The sequence below is a fragment of the Alnus glutinosa genome, chromosome 10 (assembly GCF_958979055.1).
Source record: "Alnus glutinosa chromosome 10, dhAlnGlut1.1, whole genome shotgun sequence".
NCBI lineage: Eukaryota > Viridiplantae > Streptophyta > Magnoliopsida > Fagales > Betulaceae > Alnus > Alnus glutinosa.
Window position 1 is genome coordinate 11,435,318 of NC_084895.1, and position 24,056 is coordinate 11,459,373.

Below are 24,056 nucleotides of genomic sequence, written 5' to 3' on the forward strand. Positions count from 1 at the left end.
GCTTTGTCTCTTTACTTTCTACAGAAGTAACGCTTGGCAAGTTTATTGTTGTTCCACAATATTCTGTGAGGCTATTGTTGAGTTTGCATTGACTGGTTGCTAAGTTGTAGCATTTGTATACAAATGCTATTTAATGGTGTGGAGAGAGATTTACTAACACTACCCTCAACCCAATAATTCTCGAGATGTGATATATTGTTACTTCAAGACACAATTTTTGATCATTTTTGTCAACGTAACAACTTTTACTTTTAACCTCTTTTTTTTTAAAAAAAAAAAAAAAAAAAACTAAAGCTAGCTGGGGACTATCTTGCCACATGAGCAAGATGGTCAAAAATTGTGTCTTAATGTGACAAAATATCATATCTCATAATTCTGTCCACGAATTTTGTATTGGCCATCTTACTCAAACCAGCAGTAGATTGATATATTGTGTCATTGAAAGATATCATCAATGACTAGACATTTGGGAATGATTTTACAAGAATTACAGTGGAAATCAACACAATAATCTTCCAACAATTGCTTCCACAATTCGGTCAACAAGAGAGAAATCCAACCAAAACTAAACTCCAAAATCACAACCACATAAATTCCGCTTACGGTCATGAAAGAGAGAGAGAGAGAGAGAGAGTACCTTGGTGGGATAGGTAAAGGCGTGGTCTGCGTGGATATGAGAAGATCGAGAAAGAGAGGGGGAGCGGCATAGGGTTAGAACCTAGACGTGAGAGAGAGAGAGAGAGAGTCACTAAGAGCGGCTGCGTTTAGAAGCTTAAGGATGGTTGAGTTAGACGAAAGAGAGAATAAGGCGTTTAGGTTCTGTTAAACGAGTGGCTGAATTTTTTTTTTTAAAGATATAGGTTGACGGGTCAACCCATAAATCAAGCGAGTTGACCCGTTTAACGCATTAATAAACGGGTCAACCCGTTTATTACTCAAATCCATTTTAACATAGACAGGTCCGTAGGTCATTCACATTAAGCTATTTTATGTTATTCTTTTTGGGTCTATTTTTATTATTGATGGGGCAGGAGGATGATTATTAATACTTAATTATCTATTAACTCATATAATATGTGCAAAGTCAAACTCATTACATATCATGTTTTTACCTCTCTTTTTTATTTTATTTATTTATTATTGTTTAGAAAGATATTTCATTTCAACTTTAACTGTATAGGCTGTAGCCAACATAATCGTAAAGCCCATGAAGGGATTTTTATTTTTATTTTTTTAGTTGCCCGTGAAGGAAACTTTTGATAAGAAAAGAAAAGAATAAACATTTTCATTAGTCACAAATTTAACGTTGACCGTAAATTGACTGATGCATTGCAATCGTAAACAAAAACCGTAAATTGACTAGTTCAACATACTTGAAGGGGTGGAAAAAAAACGAAAAGAAAAGAAAAGAAGGAGTGTTTGGTAAATTACTTGTAGGTTTTTTTTTTTTCAAAATAATAATAATAATAAAAGTGATTGATGTGATATTAAATTAGAAATGACAAAACAGACATCCGACACAAACCGCGACCCGTTTAAGTTAGACCCAAACATGATTCGTTTATATTAAAGGGCCAGAGCTCCAGACACGACACGACGTTGTAATTTTACAGGTCACTCGACACAACCCGTAAAATCCGTCTAGCATAATGGATTGAATCGGTTCGACACAACTCGTTTAGCTTAAAAGTGCCTTTTTTTTTAGTGTTTAAACGAAATAATATATATATATATATATATATATATATATATATATATATATATATATATATATATATATATATATATTTTGGCATAATGGAAGAAAGTGAAAGATGAAATGTGTCTCCATGTCCATTGCTATGTTAGTGGCCCTAATCCTTTGCTAGACCTGGCAGCAGAGTTTAATACCACATATTCTCAAAGATGAATGTATGGCTATCATCTATCCAACAATTATGTTTTATGATAAAATTCTCCTTTCCACATAGAAGGAGAATGCAAACTTTTCCTCATTGCTTCAGCAGTTCAACTCATCCATTAATTACAAAGCATTTATACTAATAACACCATTGAGACTTGACAAGCCATTTTTCGAAACAAATTAAAATGCTATAAAAATAGAAATCAACTATTAACATACTGATGCGACATTGGCGGAAGAGAGAGAGAGAGAGCGGTAGAGAGACGGGGAAGAGCGTTGCGATGTCGGCAGTCAACAGCGAGCACTGAGTAGAGAGCAGAGACTAGAGAGACCGAGAGAGAGAGAGCGTCGACTCGAGCGGGTCCAGGCATCCAGCGGGACTGCAAGAGAATAAGACCCAAATCTGCTAATTTCGTGTCGTGTTCACGACGAATTATCGGGTCGTGTCAAAATTGCCTGCCCTATATAAAATAGAAAGAAGTTTTGATTTTTTTTTTTAAGAAAAAATAAAAAATGTGGTTAAAAAATAATTAATGTGATATAAAAAATAAAAAAATTATTAAAAGGTAATTGATGTGATAAAAAAAAAATATAATATTTTGAAATTGGCAAAGGGAAGGGGAAGGTGGTTTCCAAACATGGTCAAGTTTTCTTCAAATTGGTCAAGTTTTCTTCAAATTGAATTGGTTTTATAGTAAGCAAGTGCAAAGGCATTGATCAACCTTCTCTCTCTCACACAAACATGGTGTCTCTGCCTCCGTTGGTGTAGAGCTTGAAGGATCTATGCTTGTGGAGGACGTCCTCAATGCTTTTTGGTGGAGATCTCTAAGAATAGCCATTCAACTATCTCACAGTATTTAGGTAGCAATCCAATTCAACATTTAAATCAGTTATTGTTTAGAAAAAAAATAAAAAATCTAAGAATTGGTTTGGATACTGCGTCAATATTGTGAGATAAATGTTGGGGAAAAATATTGACCTTCTCGGGCGTAGGGCCCAACCCGAGAAGTAGGCCCACTCTGATCCACCCAGGCCCGTTAAGGCCTCTTGAGCCCAAGCTGTCACAACTGGCCCGTATAGGCGACCCAAATGCTAGTTGATATCCACATCTGCATATATCTTAGCAATACCCGGAATCTAAGGGACACGACGCCCGTCATGAAACATGATGGTGCCTCCGAGGTAAGCGGAACCCGAAATATCCGTTCATCCGGGGCCACGCCTCCTCCAACCGCCTCATGCACGAACTAAAAGGCTAATTGAATTGCTCCTCAACCTCTATAAATACTAGAACCACTTCAGATGTTAAGGTACATGCTAATCAGTCTTTTAGCATTATTCTGCGCATTTATTCTCAGAACCATACACTTACTTAAGCATCGGAGCGGGGTTGTCGGAACCCCCCGACGCAGCTTTCTTTTGCAGGATCGTTTACATAGCTTATCCCAGCTTATCCCTGATCGACACGTCACCAACCGGAAACTGTATCAACAATAAATATGGTTTCTAACATTTCTCTATATTTTACGTTTTATATTTTCATTTTTCTTTTTATATTAAAGGACACGTGTCACAATATTATTGGTGATGACATGACGTAGTAACATACTTCGTTTAATTTGAAAACATGTCTAAGGATCTATTTATGTTTTGTGCTTGAGAGATGCTAGATACTATAACTCTATGAGACAAGGTTGGCATGACACGTTCAAATAATTCTTGGATTAATCATTGTTAAATAATAATAAAAAAAAAGATTAAATAGTTGATTTGGAGTGTCACGTCACCATTATCGGACAATGGTAGAATTAAAATGTTGTATCTAGAGCATTGCTCTTTTTCCTTATCCCATGAAGTTTCCTATCACTTTTTAAACTCTAGAAAATTATTTACAACTCAATTACTACAACTTTTATTATAAAGTCATTCACAAACTAATATAACAATTTATATTGATAAAATAATTAAGAGAAATTAATAAATTAAATTTTGTTTTTATTTCTATTTCAATAAATATAAACTGTAACATCAATTTGTAAATTAATTTATAGCAAAAGTTACAATAGCCCTCTATTTAAAAAAAGAGGGGGGAGGGGGGAGAAAAAACTTTATTTAACCTTCCGAATTGTTGTTGCTTTTACAATTAATTTCTTAAACTTCAAAAGCTCTCATTTTAGTGTATCAAACTTTCAATTTTTTTTTTTTTTCAATTTCATCCATCTGTTAGGATTTTCTATTAAATCATTTCAAAATTTCAAAAATACCTATTTTTTTTTTTAAAAAAGAAATAATTCTTTTTCAAAAACTAAGGCGTGAGTATTTTTATAAATTTTATTAAATCTTGATCGATGCCTAAATTCTTGCAAGTTTTTTTTGTTTTTCCTTAAAAAGAAGAAGAGTATTTTGGAAATTTACATACCTCGCTGTTAGGATTTTCTTAGCAGATGGGTGAAATTGAAAAGAAATTGAAAGAAGAATAAATTAAATTAAAAGTTTTTAAAGTTTAGAAGAAGTTAAAAATGTGAATGAATGTTAATACGGGTTAAGTATATATATATATATATATATATATATATTTTTTTTTTTTTTTAAAAAAAAAAAAAAAAAAACCGTAGAAGTCCAGGGTGGAGGTTAAAGACTAGGATAGGACGCCAAAAGCAAAATCACCCGCACAAGTGAAACATCCACAAGCAAACAAGCCGATGCCACACGCCCACCCCACCCCAGCACGTGCACTCCCGCGCCCATGCGTCGGTGCCACAGCCTCTATCCTTTTTCCAACTACATAACAAGTTGCTGCAGACTGGAGCCAACAACCAGTCAATTTCAATTAGCATTCCACCTTCACCTACCAATTCTTCTTCTTCTCCTCCCTCCCACCTGATTTTCCACCCTCTGTAAAACATATATATACATTCCAATTTCCAATACAAACATGGTATTCCACAACTTATTAGCAAAACGACAAGGTAGTTGCAGTGAAGACGACATGGCGCAGCAGAGCTCCGGTGTCCGTTACCTGAGGCCTATGCTTCACTTGCTCATACCACTTTGCATTCACTGGGTCGCCGAGGAAATGACAGTTTCCGTTCTTGTTGACGTCATCACTGCCGCTCTCTGTCCCGGAGACGAAACCTGCACCGAAGCTATATATATTAACGGTCTCCAACAAACGGTAACGTATTCTTTCTCTGTTTACGTTTTTTTTTTTTTTTTGGTTCAGGAGAAAGTTGACAAAGAGAACGAGTCGGCTTTCCAGACACCTGGGATCAAATTTTATATATAAAAATAACGAAACGAGGTTGTTGAATTTGGCGTTTTGTTGTTGGCGTTTTAGTTGTTTTATAGAAACCGAGAGACTGACAGTCAAAGGAGTTGAAAACGTCGTTTAGTTCTTCCAGTTCCAGAGGTTTATTTGCGAAAACAGAGTTTTGCTTTAAAAGAGAAAACTTCAATTGTAGCACTCCCTCATTCGATTAGAGATCTTCGAGTTTCCTTTATTTTCTTTTCTTCGTTTTCTCGGAAATCAAACATGTTCTGCTCTTATAATTCTGGATTCGATTTGGGTAACATGACTCTGGAGATTATCGTAGGAGTAGTCTCTTTCTTTTCTCTTTTCCACTTTGGGAGTTTGGGACGAACAACAATTTGGGTTTTTTTTTATTCATTTCATGCTCATAGAATGAAGATTTCTGAAATTTTCTCTGTAATTTTCCTGCGTTTTCTTAGATACCAAACACTCCCAGAAAATTAAATGGCGTAAAAATATAAAAAAAAGAAGAAGAAAGGTCCCGCATGTTTTACAATAATTTTCCTGGAAGTCATCGTGATTGCTGCATTTTGTTTTCTCTGATGTTTTAAGCAATTTGAGATGGATGTGACGTTAATTTCTTCCCAAAAACTGTCAATATCAACTTTTGCTTTTACTTTAAGAGGTGAAGTGATTAGAGAATAGTGTAGTGTCTTGAATCAACGTCAATGATAATGTAAATTTAATAAAACGGCCCATAAAGTTGATATACATTTCTCCTGCTTTCCCTTTGGATAATCATAATTGGTGACAAAGCCAGTGGCTTATATTTTAAGTATCTTTTCAAATCATCACCTAATTATCACCTGGTAATGTTTCTCGCAAGATTTCAATTATGCACAGTACAAATACCTGGGGTTCCTTATAAATTTGGAAAAAGAAAAAAAATATTAATGATTTTTTTTTTGGTTTTTTTTTTTCTTCTAATTTTGGGTTTTAAATTTTTTATTTTATTTTAATAAAAGTATTTTTTGTCATTAAAGGACATGGACAGTTTTAGATAGTTTGAATGAGACATTATTCCTGATAATTTGAAGGATCTGAGGTTTTCGGTATATTTTAGGAGGAGCAGGAAGTGTGCAAAATGATTCACCTGGGGTTTCTCTACATAAATAAATTTCTTATCCACTCTATAAACTGGTTAGTCTGGTACGAATGATTAACTTGTCCATTTCCAAATAAATAAATCAGCCCCCATCTTATGGACGTTTCTAAAGAAATTAATGTAAAATTATCTATCCTATTAGCATATATATATATTTTAATTAAGCTATTTCACGTGATTAGCAAATTCTGTGCGTGGATGATTGGATAGAGTCAAACCTATTCGGTCTAAGGTGATGGGTCGGATCCTTTTAGGTCTTTTGACTCATGGGTTATGCATCAACATTCACTTCAGGGACAAGGACCAGCAGAACCCAGTAAAAGGTTTAAAATCTATTTGTGGATATTGCTTCATTTGAATTTCCTCATTTTTTTTTTTAAAAAAAAAAATAAGGATAAGTGGGATTCTAGGATACTCAATTGAGTAGGTTGCTTAAACTCTAAACAGCCTCAGTGAAGGATATGACAAAATTAGCTAAATGTCTTATGGTTTAAGCTAATTGGTATCATATGATTTATGAAAGAAAGATGTTACTTGATAATATAGGGTTTGGCCAATAGTCAATTTTGAGTAGCATAATTAAAATCCTGAATACTCTGATGATTGAATGGATTTCAGCAGTAGCTAATTGTTCCTTTGTCCAAATTATTGAATTTTGGTTATAAATTGATATTAAGCATACATTTTTATTTGCAGATTGTTGGAATTTTCAAGATGGTGATACTTCCACTTTTAGGTCAGCTTGCAGATGAGTATGGGCGTAAACCAATGCTCCTTCTTACTATATCTACTTCCATATTCCCTTTTGGTATGTTTTCTTTCAACATTTTTCATTATATTGCAAGTTAAATATATATATATATATATAAAAATTCATCTAAATTTGAGAATTATTGAAATGAAATCCCAAATATATTCCTATTTATATCTTGTGTGTCAGTGTCAATCGTTTCCTTATCTAAGTGTTCTTGTTGAAATACATATTTTTTAGTACAGATAACGACATAACGCTAATGGATTAGATTGTTGTCACTTAAATTGTTTAGGGATAAAGTTGAAATTGCTTAAAATTCATGGAAGAAATTCAACCTTTGGCAATTAGTAAAGTGTTTTTCAGGCTTACTTTCTTTCTTTTTCAGTGATGCATATGATTTTGCAGACACAGGATGCCCCATTTTGCATGAAACATGTGCATCTAGAGGCAAAAATGATTTGTTGTTGCAACTTAGAATTCATTTAAAGCATGCCTTCGCTTCAAGTTAATCACATTTGTTTTCTATGACTGTCAAGATCATCATGTGAATTTACAATCGTTCGTTTCGCTGCATTTCTTGTTTCAGCTTTACTTGCCTGGAATCAGTCTAAGGAATTTGTATATGCTTACTATGTGCTTCGTACAATATCATATATTTTAAGTCAAGGGAGTATTTTCTGCATTGCTGTTGCTTATGCGGTAAGAGTTATTCCTTGGTGTTTGAAAATTAGGAAGAGCGAATATTAGGGGTCACATTTTCCCTTCCTCTGGCAGGCAGATGTTGTTGATGGCAGTAAGAGGGCTGCAGCTTTTAGTTGGATTACAGGTCTTTGTTCTGCTTCGCATGTCTTGGGAAATCTGCTAGCACGTTTTCTTCCCGAAAAGTACATTTTTCCGGTATGTGGTGGTGTAACTTCAGCATTATCCGTAAGATCTTTATTCTGCCATCCTTTTCTCTTATTGATCATTTTACTAATTAAGCTTTTTGTTTCAGGTTTCAATTGCGCTCTTGATTTTTTGTCCAATTTACATGCAATTCTTTATGGTTGAGACAGTTAAATTGGCTCCACATAGGGACCACGATTCAGCTTGCTTGACTAGGACGATTAAGGTTCTCCATAATCGATACAAATCAATGAGAGATGCTGCAACAATAGTTATTACCAGGTAGTTCTTTCTGTAACTAAGACAACTTAAAATGTTCTTATCCTGTTTTACTTGCATACCATTTCTGGAATCTATTAGGCAGTCTTTTTGTGCCAATCTCTTTTAAATGCAAAACATTATATTGGACATTCTCTTTGGCTATAAGAGCTTCTTTTTTCTTTTACAGTCCAACACTAAGGGGCATTTCTCTTGTTTCCTTCTTCTATGAGTTGGGAATGTCTGGCATTACAGGTGTCTTAATGGTATGTGCTCTATTAATTTATGATTTAATCTGAATAACCTTATCATTTGAATTATTATTATTAATAAACCTCTGATATGGACAGTCCTGAGTGGGAGTCAAGTAAAACTCAGATATGCTCCCTTTGCTTGGAGTAGGGGATTTGTTATTTTCACAGCAAGAAATTTACAGCATTTTGGAACAGCACCTGTGTTTCAATTTATGCAAGACTCATCTTTTTTTTTTTTTTTAGGAACAAAATGTTCTTTCTGAGTTTTCATAGTCGTTTCAGTCAGAATCTTAGGACAAATAATCTGAAAAAAAAGAAAAAAGAAAAAAGAAAAAAACTTGTATGCAACAGAGAGATTATTGGTAAAGTTATTTTTGTTTACAGATTAGTAAGCCAAAATCTGACTGGCAAGTATCAGCAGTTGGCAGATGAATAAACTAGTTAAAAGAAAAAATAAACAAGGAGAGACAAAGATATCCATCAAACAATTTAGAGTACCTTGTTGGAGTAGGATTTGTTCAAGGGGGTTATTCCGGTGATAGATAGTAATCCTAATGCTTAAAATATACATACAAAGATGTTCACATTTGAAGAACATATTTCAAACATTTGAGATTTAAGTAGAATATGTAAGGGTGGAAGGAATAGAAGGTTAAATTAGGAGACTTAGAGAAGAAGCCCTAGACCATAGAGAAGTCAGGGAGTTTGAACTAGAGCAGTCATGACTTGGTTGAGCACACATGTCCTGAACCCACCAAATCAATTTATGACTTTGGTGGAGGAACTCGCTCAGAAAAGGCAGTGTGAGAACTGTGATAGCTGCAGACTTTGGAGGGAATATCGAACCAAAGGGTTTCCTCAATCTTTAGTATAACACAAGACATTGTGATGCAGACATCTTGTTATTTTTTCCTCTGTTTACTGGTGCTACATCACATTGCTTAATCAATTTATCTGATAACTGTGGCAACCAATCCATTCAATTGAATCATGATAATTTATGAAACAGTGTTTACTTCTTTGTTTTTTTCTTTTTTTTTTGTTAATTCAACGACTTAATGTTAATGTGACTATCTGTGCAGTATTATCTGAAGGCTGTTTTTGGTTTTGACAAAAATCAATTTTCAGAAATTCTGATGCTGGTCGGAGTAGGTTCAATTTTTTCTCAGGTAAAGTCTATTATGGAGCTTATGTTTTCCTTCCATTTACTTAAGTAGTTCGACATACCTTGATAGTGAAGATTGTGATTTTACTAAAATCTGGAGATTGTGACTTATCCCTATGTTTAGATCAATCTTCACCTATCAGTCAAGGCAGCATAAGAAATATCGTCCTGTATATATACTTTTATTTAATTATTTTCTGCAAGAGTTTTTCTCTAAATCTTCTGCTTGATTGATCAGAAGTTATCAAAGAAAAAAATCCTACCGTTGATGTTGTAACTATAAAATTGAAAAATTTAATTCTTGATAGAAAAGCAGTTCCAAGGCTTAGTTGTTTTTTAGTAATGAAAATATTCTTTGGGGTATTTATTTTTTCTAATAAATAAATGAAGATAAAGTTTATCTTTCAAAGTCCTTGAAGTTGAGAGTACTGCACATACCATCAGCACACATATTTTTGTCCTTCATCAATAGTTTACATTGTAACTATGTCATGTTCATGTTGAGCATGGTGCTTTTCTAGATGATTTTTTTACAATCCTTGAGGAATTTCTCATCCTATAATATATATGGTTTTGTGGTTTGCTTCCAGATGTTGGTGCTTCCACTAATCAACCCATTGGTTGGAGAGAAAGTGATATTGTGCATGGGTTTACTTGCATCAATAGCTTATGTAAGTCACCTTAATTTGTTAGTCCTCACTAACCAAACCACCCCACAAAAAAGAAAAACACTAATGGTGGCTTTTGCTGTGCAGGCATTATTCTATGGCCTTGCTTGGGCTGCATGGGTATGTACATACTTGATGAATCTGTTACATAGTTCTTTCCTAAATCTGTTTCATGTTTGCAAGAAAGATTTTAGCATAATGATTTCAGGTCTTGATGTTTCTGTTTTCTTACATGATTTATGGCTTATATACATAGCTGGTAGCTTTGAATGTATTAAATTTTGGAATCTACTTGGTACAAGATAAATAGGGGTGTAAGATGAGCTCGGCCACTCGTCAGCTCGGCTCGATTCGATTCGGTTAAGCTCGATTCGGTCTCGGTTTGAATAATAAATGAGCCGTTCGTGAACACAATAATATGTTCGAATATTAAATGAGACATACTCGTATAAACTCGGCTCGACTCGGATAAGCTTGTATAAACTCGTATAACTTCATTTTTACAATTTTTTCTTAGTATTATTTTAATTTTGTAATAAGAACATCTTAAGTATAAATGAATCATCTTCCTAATATGATAGATATAGCTTGAATTATTGTTGTGAGTTTAATTTTATAGATTTGTGTGTACATAAGTGTGTTTGTGAGTATGTGTGGTTATATGTGTTTGTGTGCACACATGTAATTTGTATATGGGCATAATAAATTTATATACATACATATAAACTCGAGATTATATTATTTAAGATTCAAGTTAATTTATTTAATGAACTCAGATGATAAAATTTTAACAAGACTTGATTAATTAATGATTAATATGGATTTATGAAAATATAAACAATCATGATATTTACTTTATATAAGAAATGAATAAGTTAATTGAGCAGCTCGTGATAAGATCGAGCTCGACTCGTATTCGAAATAAAATTAAACGAGCCAAGCTTGAACAGAATATTTCGTTCGATGATAAATTCGAGTTCGACTCGTGTTCGAAATAAAATTAAATGAGCCGAGCTTGAACATTCAATACTCGACTCGACTCGGCTCGAATACAGCCCTAAAGATAAATATTGAGTATACCTTTCTGTGCTCCAAGTATTTCGTTTGCATGCAGCAAAATTGATTGTTTTTTTTAGAAAGATCTGGTGGTCAGAGAAAGCATAGTGTTTGATAGTCATCGCAATTCTTTCTTTTTCTTATCTCTCTTTTTTTTTTTTTTAAAAAAAAAAAAAAAAAATTCCATTCCACCTTTTGGATTTTAGAACCAGTCATGTGTTCATTATAGCTTGGTAAAAGCAAATACTAAAACTTCTTAGTTGTGTTCATCTTCAAGTATGGATTAATTTTTCTTATCAAGCAGAAATAATGCGACATTACAACACTGCAGGTAGCATACCTGAGTGCCTCATTTAAAGTTGTTGTTGTCCTTGTAAGACCTTCTGTAAGTATTGGAAGTCTCTGTTTTTTCTTCTTCTTTTTTTTTTCTTCTTTTCTTATAGAAGTATCTAACAAACATTCAATGGGATTGTTCACTTCACAATTCAATTCTAATGGTCTTTCCATTTTGCTATCAAATTCTTGATATGCAGACTTATGCCATCATTTCAAAAGCATCAAGCTCAAACAATCAGGTATGAAAAACGCCTATGATCCATTACCTTAACACTCCATAGTTATGGATTCTTTTTCCTGATTAATTAGGATTTCCACCCAAAAAGCCTGTACTATGCTTACTGCTGAAAGAGGAAAAATTTGGTTTCTATGTCTTCATAATTTGATTGTGTTGATATCGTCTCATAAGTGACACAATTGATCTGAACTTGAGTTTATATTTCAAATTAAAATTTGAACTGAATTTTTAAAAAACCGAGGCAATTCACTTGTAGTCGGTGCAAATCAGTTTAAGCTTGACCCCTGTATGAGTTTTGAGTCTAATGAGGTGAGCTCCAGGCATATTCATGAGTTTAGACCAATTTTTCTACTGCATTCACTTGAATATTGAATGGAAAACTTCATTGGGGTGGAAGATGTAAAACCAATTATTCTGTGCATTTAGAGTTCTTTAGTGACATTTTAAAAAACTAGTTAACCTTTTGACGTGTATCCTCTATTGTTTTTACAGGGAAAAGTACAGGGATTTATCGCTGGTGTGGAATCAATAGCCAGTTTGTTGTCACCACTTGCAATGAGTCCATTAACTTGTGAGTGAAGCAAGTCATCATTGTTAAGTGAATGTTACAACTATTTGGTCTGTATTTCTAACTAGTTAAATTGTTTATCTCAGCATGGTTCCTATCTACCAGTGCTCCATTCAACTGCAAAGGTTTCAGCCTCATATGTGCATCCATATCTATGGTGAGCATTTACTCTCTCTCTCTCTCTCTCTCTCTCTCTCTCAACTAACTTTTCATTTTCATTTCCTCAGGTTATTGCTTTATGTTATGCTTGCTTCCTTAAACCTGATATACCCTCAAGTCATGACTCTGAGGATGAAATTGAAGCACCACTTCTAGAGTGATGGATAGACAATCACTTGATTGCAGGTCCCATGTAAAATGTTTTTTTCTTGGCGGATGATGTAAATATGTGGCGTCCCTTGAGTAATGTTGTAATTATGTTAGTGCAAATAAAATTTTAGTATTCATTTTTTCTTTAGAAAGCTGTACTCTTCTATCTGCATATTTCTTTCCCATTTTCATCTTTTGCCTTATTTTATAATAATAATAATAATAATAATAATAATAATTGTTAGAATATACAGAAAATATAATATCTTTAGATTCATGGACAAATTTATACAATAATAATAATAATAATAATAATGTGAATGATGAATAAGGCTTGACTTTTCTGGAGATCGAATTAATCTTTCTTCCTCCATAAAAATGGGATAGAAGTTGAGGTCGTATACGTTTATGAAACTACACTACAAAAAAACCTTAGTTTTGAGTTGCTTTATTGAGTTTTTTTATGGGCAAAAAAATGACTCCAATTATTTTAAGTTGTTTTAATAGTGACGGTTAGAAAAAGACTTAATACATAGGGTTTGGACTTTGGGTTAAAGTCGTTTTACTGTTCAAACGACTTCAATATTTGGAATGGTTTTAGTTGCAAAACGAACTCCAATGTGAATAAAATAATTAAAAAAAAAATTATGAGAATTTTATTGGAGTGCTCCAATGCAGGACACCTGCACTCCTCGAGTCTCCTGCGCTGGGTACACGAGAATTAAGTGGATTATATAAAAACAGTTAAAAATTCATGGAACAATAGAGACCCATAACATTAATTATGTGGGAAAGCTAATTTCAAGAATAATGAATTTAAGCATTCACATTTTAACCTAAAACCCAAACCAATCACATGATTTCCATGCTCTATTAACAATGGGTGTCAAGAAAATGTAAATGAAAGCTATGAATTTTACCTCATACAACCCATGGCCGAAAACCCATTTTTTCCTTCTTCTTGTTCTCTCTTTGGGGCTAGATCTCTCTGATATCTCTTGAGTTGTGGAGAAGAAACAAGAATGAGAAGAGAGGGAGAAGAAAAGGTGGGAGTAATAAGGGGGAAAGAAGGGTTTTATTTTTCAAAAAAAAAAAAAATTAATTTAGAGTTGTAAGTGATTTTAAATGGTTAGAGTCGTTTACTATTCAAACAACTTTAATTTAAATTTAAAATCGTTTGAACAGCAAATTTCAATCTAAATTTAAAGTCATTTGAATAGTAAAGGACTAACCATTTGGAGTTGTTTTTTACAAAAATGACTCTAACCCAAATGACACTAAATTTCTTATTTTTTGTAGTGTGAGTAACTTATATATTGAAAACAAAAATGAGATCAAGATTGACGAACGCAGCCATATTTGTTGATTTTCGGTAAATTAATTTGGCAATTACAAAATTTGGTAAATTTTGAAAAATTAATGTTCAAGCCATTTTCTGGGGGCAAAATTCAAAATTTATTGATAACTTGGATCAAATTAAAAGGGTAAACCCACATTTGACTTTTACTTTACATTGAATACCGAAAAGAGTATTATTTTTTTTTTAATTTTTTTTTAAAAAAAATTGTGAACACGGAAAAGAAAAAGTTGTTGAAATTATATTTTAATGGTTTGGAAAAAGAAAAAAGAAAAAAGAAAAAAAGAAAAAGGAAAAATTGTTTGAAAATATGAATTAAATTGAATATAATTCAAAATTTATGTTTGGGTGATAGTGGTTTTTCTTTGTGAAATCAAGGGATTGGGAAAAAAAAAAAAATTGGGTTGGGTTGATTTATTTTTTATTTTTAGTTGGGTAATTGAGTTGGGTTGCAAGTCATGGGATTTTTTTTTTTTTTTTTTTTTTTTTTAAATCGAACAGAGTTAAAAAACCAAAAAAAAAAAAAAAAAAAAAAAATTGTTACATCCAGATTCCAGACTAGCCCAGATTCTCTCTTTGGTCTGAGATTCACAGGGAGGCCAGTACCGACCATGACCCCCAATAAACTTAAAAAGAAAAAACGAAAAAAAGAAAAAAAGAAAGAAGATTTTTAAGGAGAACTCTTGAAATAAACAAGACATAAAAGCTGAGAGATAAATAAGAGATAAAAGGAGTAAGGCATAAAAGCCGAGTGTAGTTTGCCATCAAACCATAAGCGTAGCAGCTATGGAAATTTTATCTCCCTCAGCCACAATCACAAAACCCCATATACTTCCAAGCAAAGCTTACAAAACCCAACCCCAAAATCCCACTATAAACATCAAATTCGCCAATCCACCAAACAAAAGGAACCGCCTTTATCTCTCTTCTTCTAATTCTTCTTTCGTTTCTTTTTTATGTTTCTCTACTGCAACAAGTGCAACTTCAACATCAACTACAAATACATTAACTTCCACTTCCCTTTCTTTGTCTTTCACTCCGTGTGACAACCACCATTGGCTGGTGGTCATGGAGGCTCCTCCACAAGGCGTCAATTCCAAACCAGAAGTTTTTGACTACTACGTTAAGACCTTAGAAAGAGTTTTGGGCAGGTGGGTATGTTTCATTTTTTTCACATTTATAGTATTTATTTTTGGTCTGAGTTCTGCTTTGGTTGTGGCTTTGAACAGTGAGAAGGACGCTCAGATGTGTATATATGATGCTTCTTGGGATACCCAGTTCGGCTTTTGCTGTGACATTGATGAAGAAACTTCCCGCGAGCTCTCCGGTAAGTTTATAGTCATTTTCACTTGTTTTGATTCGATTTTAGTTTGCAGTAGACCCAATCATCTGATTGAGCTTCAGTTCTGTATCATATTGGTGCTTTAGTTTTGTGTTTGGTGAGAAACTGAAATTTTGAGAGGTATTATTATTACTTTTAATGTTCAATGAGTGTCTTGTAGGTTTGCCGGGGGTTTTATCGGTTAGGCCTGACCCAGATTATAGTTCTGTTAAAAAAACATATAGTTCTTCAAGCATTCAATCAAGTAATCTATCAAGCTCACAAATTGGAAATACTGTGTTGTTTCCTGTGGGGAATACCAAACACTGGCTTGTTCGAATGGCCATGCCGGGGGTTGGAGTTGTTACGAAGGCTCAAATGGTCGATTATTATGGTCAAACACTGACCAAGGTTTTGGGGAAGTAAGTAAACAACGTTTGAGATTCTCTTTTTTCCCCTGTTATATTTGATGGTGCCATTTCCAACAGAGCATCACTTTGTTCTCTTCACCCTAAAATTGGAATAATAATTTTTTTTAGTGAGAAGGATGCACAAATGTGTATATATCATGTTTCTTGGCAGTCAAATTTTGGTTTCTGTTGTGAACTTGATGATGAATGTGCACGGGAACTAGCTGGTTAGTATTTGCTTTTACTCTCTCTATCTGCTACATTTGTGATATTGATGTATTTTGTTGGTAGAAGATGAATGCTTCCATATGGTGCAGGTGTACCTGGTGTTTTATCTGTTCAGCCAGACAAGAATTTTGAGTCAGAGAATAAGGATTACGGAGGTTTTTCCCTTTGTTTTATTTGAGTGCAACCTTTTTCATTTAATATTATTTGCAATTCTAACCTTAGAGCAGATATAATATATCATCCATGTCTTTGCTAGCTTATAATTTTGCTTCTCTCTTTGAGCATGATTGTATATATTGGAATATTGAGTTCAGAGTTATATTAAATATGAGCTAATTAATTTCATGCACTCTTTTTTTTCTTTTTTGAAAGAAAGTAAATAACAGTAGCGCAATGTAACTTAAGCATGCGTATTTGTGTCAGTGTCATAACGAAATTGTGTTTTAGAGATGATAATCCTTAATTAACCAAATTGTTTGTGCAATGAAATTGTATAGTGGATGAAGTTCTTTGTAGCATAGATGAGTCTTTTCCTTGGTTCAATTCATGCTTTGGACTTGGGAAGACTTAGCAATGTGGCTGAGCATGGCCTTGCAATGGAATGCACACAATCTACATTAATGACTTAATAAAAGTGACTGAAATTTGATGCAGGCGGGGAAGGTTGTGAAATGAGCTTCTTTTTTTTTTTTTTAATATGAAGGAGTAAATCTTTCATATATCAACAATGAAGTACAATGCACTATTTTTAGCTAGATACTCCAGGAAACAAACAAGTTTCCTAAACACTAAAACTTACTAACCCAAATTATACACCACTTAACAGCAAATCTCCACAAAACAGAAACCAAAGAATCTGTACACCCGCTAAACTCAACAAAACAGAAGCAGAGCCTAACAGTCCCTATATTTGCTGCCACTAGCGTAGCAATTAAGCCAAAAAGGCTTCAATAGAAACAACCTGCAGCAACTTCAGAATCTTGCAGCACCTGCAACTACACTCTGTAGCAGCTACCAAAATCACTACTAATGCTAGAAGTTACTCTTATGTCCCTCTTGTGTCCCTTCAATAGTGATGTGGTTTTTAAAATCATTATTGCGCTTGTGATTGATCATTATTGAATTTTGATCGAGTTGTAATTTTAAAAACCACCTCATTATTAGAGGGACGTGTATGACATTTAGACTTACTCCAAAATCACAGCACAGTAACAACAGAAAACAGCAGCAATCCAGCCTCAAACTCTGCACATCCCCACCAGAAGCTGTACCAGTACAGCCTCATAACTCTGTTCAGCCTCAGACTCAACAAACCTCAAACTCTGCTCAATCACAACAGTGAAACCAGATTCACCAGCAGCCCCTGCTCAGACTCAGCTTCCAAAATACTCTCCTGTAAAAATCCCAATTTTTACATAATTCTTCATTCTCCTTGCAACTGATTGCCATGTTTAATTAACAAAAAATTGTTTTAATTCTTAACTCAATTTGTCTGAAACATGCTGGGACCAGGAGTGGTTAGTCCAACTTAGTCACTGATGATACACGACACTGTCAAGGTGATTCTATTGGGTAGAACAGAAACCTTCAATGGTTAAATGCAAAGCATATTTTACTGTTAGTTGAAGGTCAATATATTCAGGGAGTGGGAGTGAATAACACCCCCTCTCCCCTCCACAAAAAAGAAAGAAAGAAAGAAAAAGAATCCCTCCATATTGCATGGGCAATAACCCCAAGGGGTTGGCTCAAGTGGTAAGAGCTTTGGTATTTGTGGTAGTTCTATGAGGTCTAAGGTTTGAATCCCCTTGAGTGCAAACAATTTCTTGGGGTTTGCCCGCCGGCGAAGTTGGATTATTACTCGATACGTATGGAGAGGGCGCTTTATATGGGTCCGAGGTTTACCTGATAGGGGTCTGTACACGAAGTGGCCCTACCTTAGAGAGGTTCCTCGTTATCAAAAAAAATAAAATAAAATTGAAGAACCTACTTTATATACTTGCAATGATATGAAACTTGGATTATATTAATATCACTCTATTAACGTGCATTAACATAATACAACAGATTTTAGGGATGGCTGTAGATAAGATATGCATATCAGGGTAGAGTATTCAACGATATCTAAAATAAAAGTCAAATTTCATTGCAATCAAAGTTGAAGAATTGTTAGTGGCTTGTTATATGATACTGATCTTTATGGGTGGAGATTGAGTGATGGTGGTCATTTAAATGATATTACAACATGAGGCTCTAAACAGCCCATTTGATATCCTATTATTGTCCATAATATGATTAAGAAATTTTGTAGTATAATCTGTCATGAATCAATTTTTTGTTTCTGAAAGTTTTTTAAATTTCTGGCAGTAAATTCAAAATAAATCATACGGTTTCTTGACCAGCTGTGATTTCTGTTACCAATTAGCTGAAGAGAATAAGCACATTAGTGTTTCTATCACACGACCTTTATCAGTGAATTTTCTTAGTTTACAACTCTGGTATCCGAGATAGATTTATTGAGTTTTATTGAGTCCTAAAGCATTTAACTTCCCTTGTAACCGCAAGGCCAATTTCTTATGTTATGTGTGGGGGTCGGGGATGTGCCTTAACAGTGAGATTCAAAACACATCATGCATCCCTGCAACAATCTGTGGCTAAGTGATTCCATAACCCACTTGTCTAATCCTTCCAAACATCAAAAAGCCCAACACACTTCAATTGATGTCACTATTAGAAATATCTTGTCATTCTTCCCCATTCTCCGAATTTCTTCCGCGCTTAAATTCTAAAATTTCAGTTCTTGCATAAGGAGGCTAAGGATAGAGTAAATGTTTGGGATCACTGTTGAATCAACACTTAGAGCCCATAGTTAAGCTGACTTATCATCACGGTGTACTCATAGTACACAATGAGTACTTGTACTTGCACTGATCGCTTGCAAGTTTTTGGAGGCTATTCAATACGATTCTATCCCTATCTTTAGGTTAGTCCCACCTTATCCTATTCTCATAATCTTGCAACAATTTTGTCAATGTTGCAGTTTAGGATATTTATGACATTATTTCACATTCTGTAAAAAGGAGGTGAGAGGCTTGGTTGAGCATTTGACAGAACATGAATGCTTGCTGAACAACCGTTACCTCTTAACTGTTAGATTAGATTCTGAATTCTTCCACAAAAAAGAGACTTAATCATTGCAATGTTTACCAGGTGCTAGAGTCTCATTGATTAATGTTTCTATCGTGGTTCTATTAGTCAGCTTAAGCATGTTATGTTCATTTTGGAGAGATCTCCTATTGTGAAGTCGAAGAGGACATTACTCTGTAATATTTTCCCAGTAGAAAATTTTTAATTGGTGATTTAATAACTAGATTTGATATAACTATTATTTGCTTTACTTACAAACCATTCTAATTATTATTCTTGGTTTTCTTTATTAGAATCCAATTCTCAATGAACCATTTCCATGTCATTCAATTTTTATCAAAAGTTTATACTTCAACAATCTTTTCCTTTGTAGAGTAAACAAGGTGTATTTTCCAGGTAATAATCTACAGAAGTCTACATATTTGCCGGATTCTTCAGAAGCAACTCAAACTACTCCTATAAAAACAAAGAAACTGTTTGTTACTGGTATGTTGCATATAGATTCCTTGCTTGTAAATGTGATATTTTAGCAGTCCACTTTAATGGAATTATTCAAGACTCAAAAAGCAATACGCACAAGAGTCTTTTGGTAATTTATGGACACACTTCTTCTCAAATAATTTGTTTTTAAGTTTACCAAATTAAAATTCGTTTTTATCCTGTCTCCCAAAATACCATCAACATACTATGGTTTCCCGTTATGGGAGCGTATAAGTTTTTTTTTTTTTTAAAAAAAAAAAAATTTCTTCAGCTTTTCTTGTGTGCCCGAAACTTCAGGTCTCCCTCTTTTCTTATTTGCTAATGACAGTGCTTGGCAATCTCTATCTATAAACAGGCTTGTCATTTTATACATCTGAGAAGACTTTACGTGCAGCATTTGAAGGCTTTGGTGAGCTTGTTGAAGGTATTTTTGCATTTCCATGATTATAAAATGAGATGATTCAGTTCCTTATCAAGGTATGCTCACACCGATGGAATGCTTTCTTAACAGTTAAAATTATAATGGACAAAATTTCTAAAAGGTCCAAAGGCTATGCATTTATAGAGTACACTACAGAGGAGGCTGCTAGTGCAGCACTCAAAGAGATGAATGGCAAGGTCAGTCATTCTACACGCATCCCCTCACCCCCCAAATCCTCCGTTCTTTCAAGAAAGGCTGAGCCCCGCTCTTTGTTACTGGTGTTTGCAGATCATTAATGGCTGGATGATAGTGGTTGATGTTGCCAAAAGTAATCCTCCAAGATACAGCAGGGGCAGGCCCACATAGGAAATCTGATGTGTGTGTGTGTGTGTGTGTGTGTGTGTGTGTGTGTGTGTGTGTGTGTGTGTGAGAGAGAGAGAATATATAGCTACTGCCATCAAAGTCAGGCAATAATTTCATGCTATTGCGCTCAAGGAATTGGTCTATTCTGCAAACCAGCCACTTAAATTTTGTAAATTGAGTACCTGCAACAGATCTTGTTTACCAAAAAAGGTTCACGTGCCAAAATTGTCTTTTTTTAGTTAAAAGCGTAATGTTAGAAACTACATTTTTATCTCACAATTATCCCACAATGTTGATATGATAGTGTCATCTAACACTTGGATCAATCTTTGTTAAATTTTTTTTTTTTTTAGAAAACAAATGAAACTATTGGTTGAGACTGTCACATCAATTTTGTAAGATAAAAATATTATACACATCAAACAGTAATTTATTTATTTGTATTTTAATTGTGAATTCAAGCAGGCTCAGCCAGTTTATGAAAGTGGAAACAAATCTCATGTAAAGCACATTGAGGAAAGCCAATGTTTGAGACATTTGGATTTCATCAATTAATGGTCCTCTTACCTTACTCTTTCTAGAGTTCCATTTATAATCATTTGATCATCGCTGGAAAGAAAGATATGTATATTGCCATTAGGAGAGAATTTGAATGGAAGTGACATCACTGTTAACTTGTGATATTCTCTTTTTGGGTTTTTATTTATATTTTGTTATACAAGTTTTAAGTGTAAGTGCCTAAATTATTATAAGATTGATTCAAGTCTCCCCCCATTTTGGTCTCCTTGATCCAGAGGCAATAGTTAAGGACTCAATTGGGTAGAGTTTCTATTTCTGGAAACTGTACCCAAAATCTCTGATTCTTAGAGGAAGAGGTACAGAATGGACCATAAGGATCGATGATAACTTTTTTTCTTTTTAAATATTTTTCCTAGCTCCTTTTAAATTTTTGTGCATATCTTGGTTGATTATATCATAAGGTGATGATGTTGCTTTGGCTTGATACAATCGACTGGGACTAAGACCTTCCTACCCTTGAAGCAATAAGCTCTGGGGTGGCAGGTAAATGTTAGAGCTGTGAACTGTGAAGTGTGAACGTCGCCGTAGAGAGATGTTTGGATGTGTGACATGTGTCCTAGCAATATACAAGGGTCTTGTGTAGTTTTTCTACTATTTGAATTCGTCATCCCTTTTAAATGGAAACCTTTGGAATTAAACCCCATTCAGAGGGAGGGTCTTTTATAGTAACGGTAAATCTTCAGTGATCAATTATCTCTTGCTTTAACAACAACAATAATACTAAAACCTACCCAAAGCAGTCAGAGGAAAAACACATTGTTAAGAAAATTTGGGAAGTTCTACTTTTTAACCTTTGTGGAAGGATTGAAGAAAAACTTGCCACGACCATTCTGAGTTAAGAGCAATCAACCACATTTTGAGATGCAGATACATAGAAGTATTATTTGAAAAAGAAGGGAGGGGTCGTTAGAATGCTACCGGTCCGAAGACCGGAGGCATTCTGACGCCTAAGCCAAGTGGAAAACCTAGTTGAGAGCAAGTAAAGCTAGTAAATAAGGGGTAAGAGAGTCTCATTGGGCGTGGTAGTACATAAGAGATAATAGGGAAGTACTTGAAACCCTAAACTAGAGAGGGGATCGCTTGTGGCGCACCCCAAGGAAAGGATGGTGCATCTTGCTGTTGGTCTTGGACCTAGTGTGGGCTTAGTGCCTTTTTGGTCTTTCTTGGCAGTTGAGCCTTAGAGGCCTATTGGTATATAATATAGGGAAATGCTAAAAAGACAACTTTAGTACAACTAATACACAACCCTAAGGCACAATGGGGTGATACTCATGTGTGGGCCCCACCCTAATGTATCTTGGGGTTGTGCACTAGTTGTGTTAAGAGATGTGCATCTATCACAACCCAGGCTTTTTGACATCTGGGCCCTCCACACTTGAATTATAATTAAAGCAACACAGTAATCCTTTGTAAAAGGATTGGAGAAAAATAGTGTTAATAGATTCCTTTTCGGGAGCGATTCATCCTTAGAGCAGTCCCAGCAGATGATCTATAATCCACTGTATATCTATAATACATAACATAACTGAAAAAACCTCCTCCATCTGATTTGCTAGTTCATATCTAAAATAGATTTGATGGACATTGGTGAACAGTGCGACGCTACATGTGGCGTCGCACTGTTCACACATGTATGAATATTCTATTATTAAAAGTCTGCACATTTCTCTCTCATTCTCTGCTTTCTCCTTCTTTTTGTTCCTTTTCATTTCCCTATCGACGCCAGACGCCAGCCTCTACCTTTCCATCATCTTCATTGAACGGTTGAAGCATCTTTTGCCGGATCGGTCAAACGAAGGGTAGCGTGAAAATGGGGATTTTGAGAGATTAGAGCAGAGAGATCAACGCCCTGGATCGGTCACGGGGCGGTCGTGTAAGAGGCTGGCGGGGATAGAAGGAAGCGGTTTCGGGCTGGGGAGTCCAGGTCGGGTTAGGTAGAAGACCCAGTACGTTCCGAGACGAAGACGAGGGTTTCGTCGTCGTCGTTGAGGAACTGGGCGTTGAAGTTGATGGAGATGCCATCAGTGAGATGGTGGTCAGAGCTTAGAGTGGCTGTGGGGTCGGTGGAAACCATGGGCCGCCAACGAAGATGATTCACCGTGGGTTGATTTTGATTTTGATTTTCCAGTGTTTTGATTTTGATTCACCGGTTGGTTGATTTTGATTTTGATTCACTGGTTGGTTGATTTTGATTTTGATTCATCGGTTGGTTGATTTTGATTCACCGGTTGGTTGATTTTGATTTTGATTTTGATTTCCGATGGGTTGATTTTGATTTTCCGGTGGTTGATTTTGATTTTCCGATGGGTTGATATTGATTTTGATCCGGTGGGTTGATTATGGTGCGGTGAATTATGGTTGAGGTGAAGGACTTCAGGATCATGGAACAGTGCTTCAAAAGCCATTTCCGGTGGGTTTGTGTTGAAGAGTGGGAATGAGGTTTTAACAAAAATAATAAAAAAATATTAAAAATGATTATTTTAATAAAATAGATATAAATTTAGATAATCTGTTGGAGAGTAGTTTTAAAGGTGGTTAGCTATACTAGCCAAAAGTGAGTTTTAGTTATGTAGAATAGATTGAAATTTAGATGATCTGCTGGGAGTGGTCTTACCGACTTGTTAATAATTCCAAACGTTAACCTATATGCCAAGTGTGCAGTAAGAGCACTCCCATCAGACTCCCTTAAGTGGTTCCCTTCCCTATATTTAGGAAAAATATCATAAAAAATACCAAAAATTAACCTCCAGCAGATACCCTAAAATTGGGTTTTTTGGTTGGGAAGCAACAGTGCTTCCCAACCCATTGGGAAGCACTGTTGCTTTCCAACCCATTATTTTAATTAAAAAAAAAAGTCTCTCTCCTCTTTGTCCTTTCTCCTTCCCCCTTCCCGCGTTCGGAGATGGGTCTGCCGGAAACTTGTTGCTGATTTTCTTTCACTTTC

At 34.8% G+C, this 24,056-nt stretch overlaps 2 protein-coding genes across 2 annotated transcripts; both read left to right on the plus strand.

The window, feature by feature from the left end:
• Positions 1-4,685: 4,685 nt before the first annotated feature.
• Positions 4,686-12,961, plus strand: LOC133878808 (uncharacterized). The gene is made up of 14 exons (XM_062317352.1): positions 4,686-5,078; positions 7,015-7,126; positions 7,659-7,771; positions 7,847-7,969; positions 8,067-8,239; positions 8,406-8,481; positions 9,552-9,638; positions 10,225-10,305; positions 10,390-10,422; positions 11,690-11,743; positions 11,892-11,933; positions 12,425-12,503; positions 12,587-12,657; positions 12,728-12,961. Exons 1-14 carry the CDS (start codon positions 4,839-4,841, stop codon positions 12,818-12,820), a joined length of 1,377 nt encoding a protein of 458 aa, XP_062173336.1. The 5' UTR covers positions 4,686-4,838; the 3' UTR covers positions 12,821-12,961.
• A 1,923-nt stretch (positions 12,962-14,884) lies between these two features.
• On the plus strand, positions 14,885-20,758 carry LOC133879982 (organelle RRM domain-containing protein 1, chloroplastic). The gene is made up of 9 exons (XM_062318817.1): positions 14,885-15,317; positions 15,396-15,493; positions 15,669-15,909; positions 16,027-16,124; positions 16,215-16,280; positions 19,666-19,755; positions 20,105-20,173; positions 20,261-20,367; positions 20,459-20,758. Exons 1-9 carry the CDS (start codon positions 14,953-14,955, stop codon positions 20,534-20,536), a joined length of 1,212 nt encoding a protein of 403 aa, XP_062174801.1. The 5' UTR covers positions 14,885-14,952; the 3' UTR covers positions 20,537-20,758.
• The last annotated feature ends 3,298 nt before the right edge of the window (positions 20,759-24,056 follow it).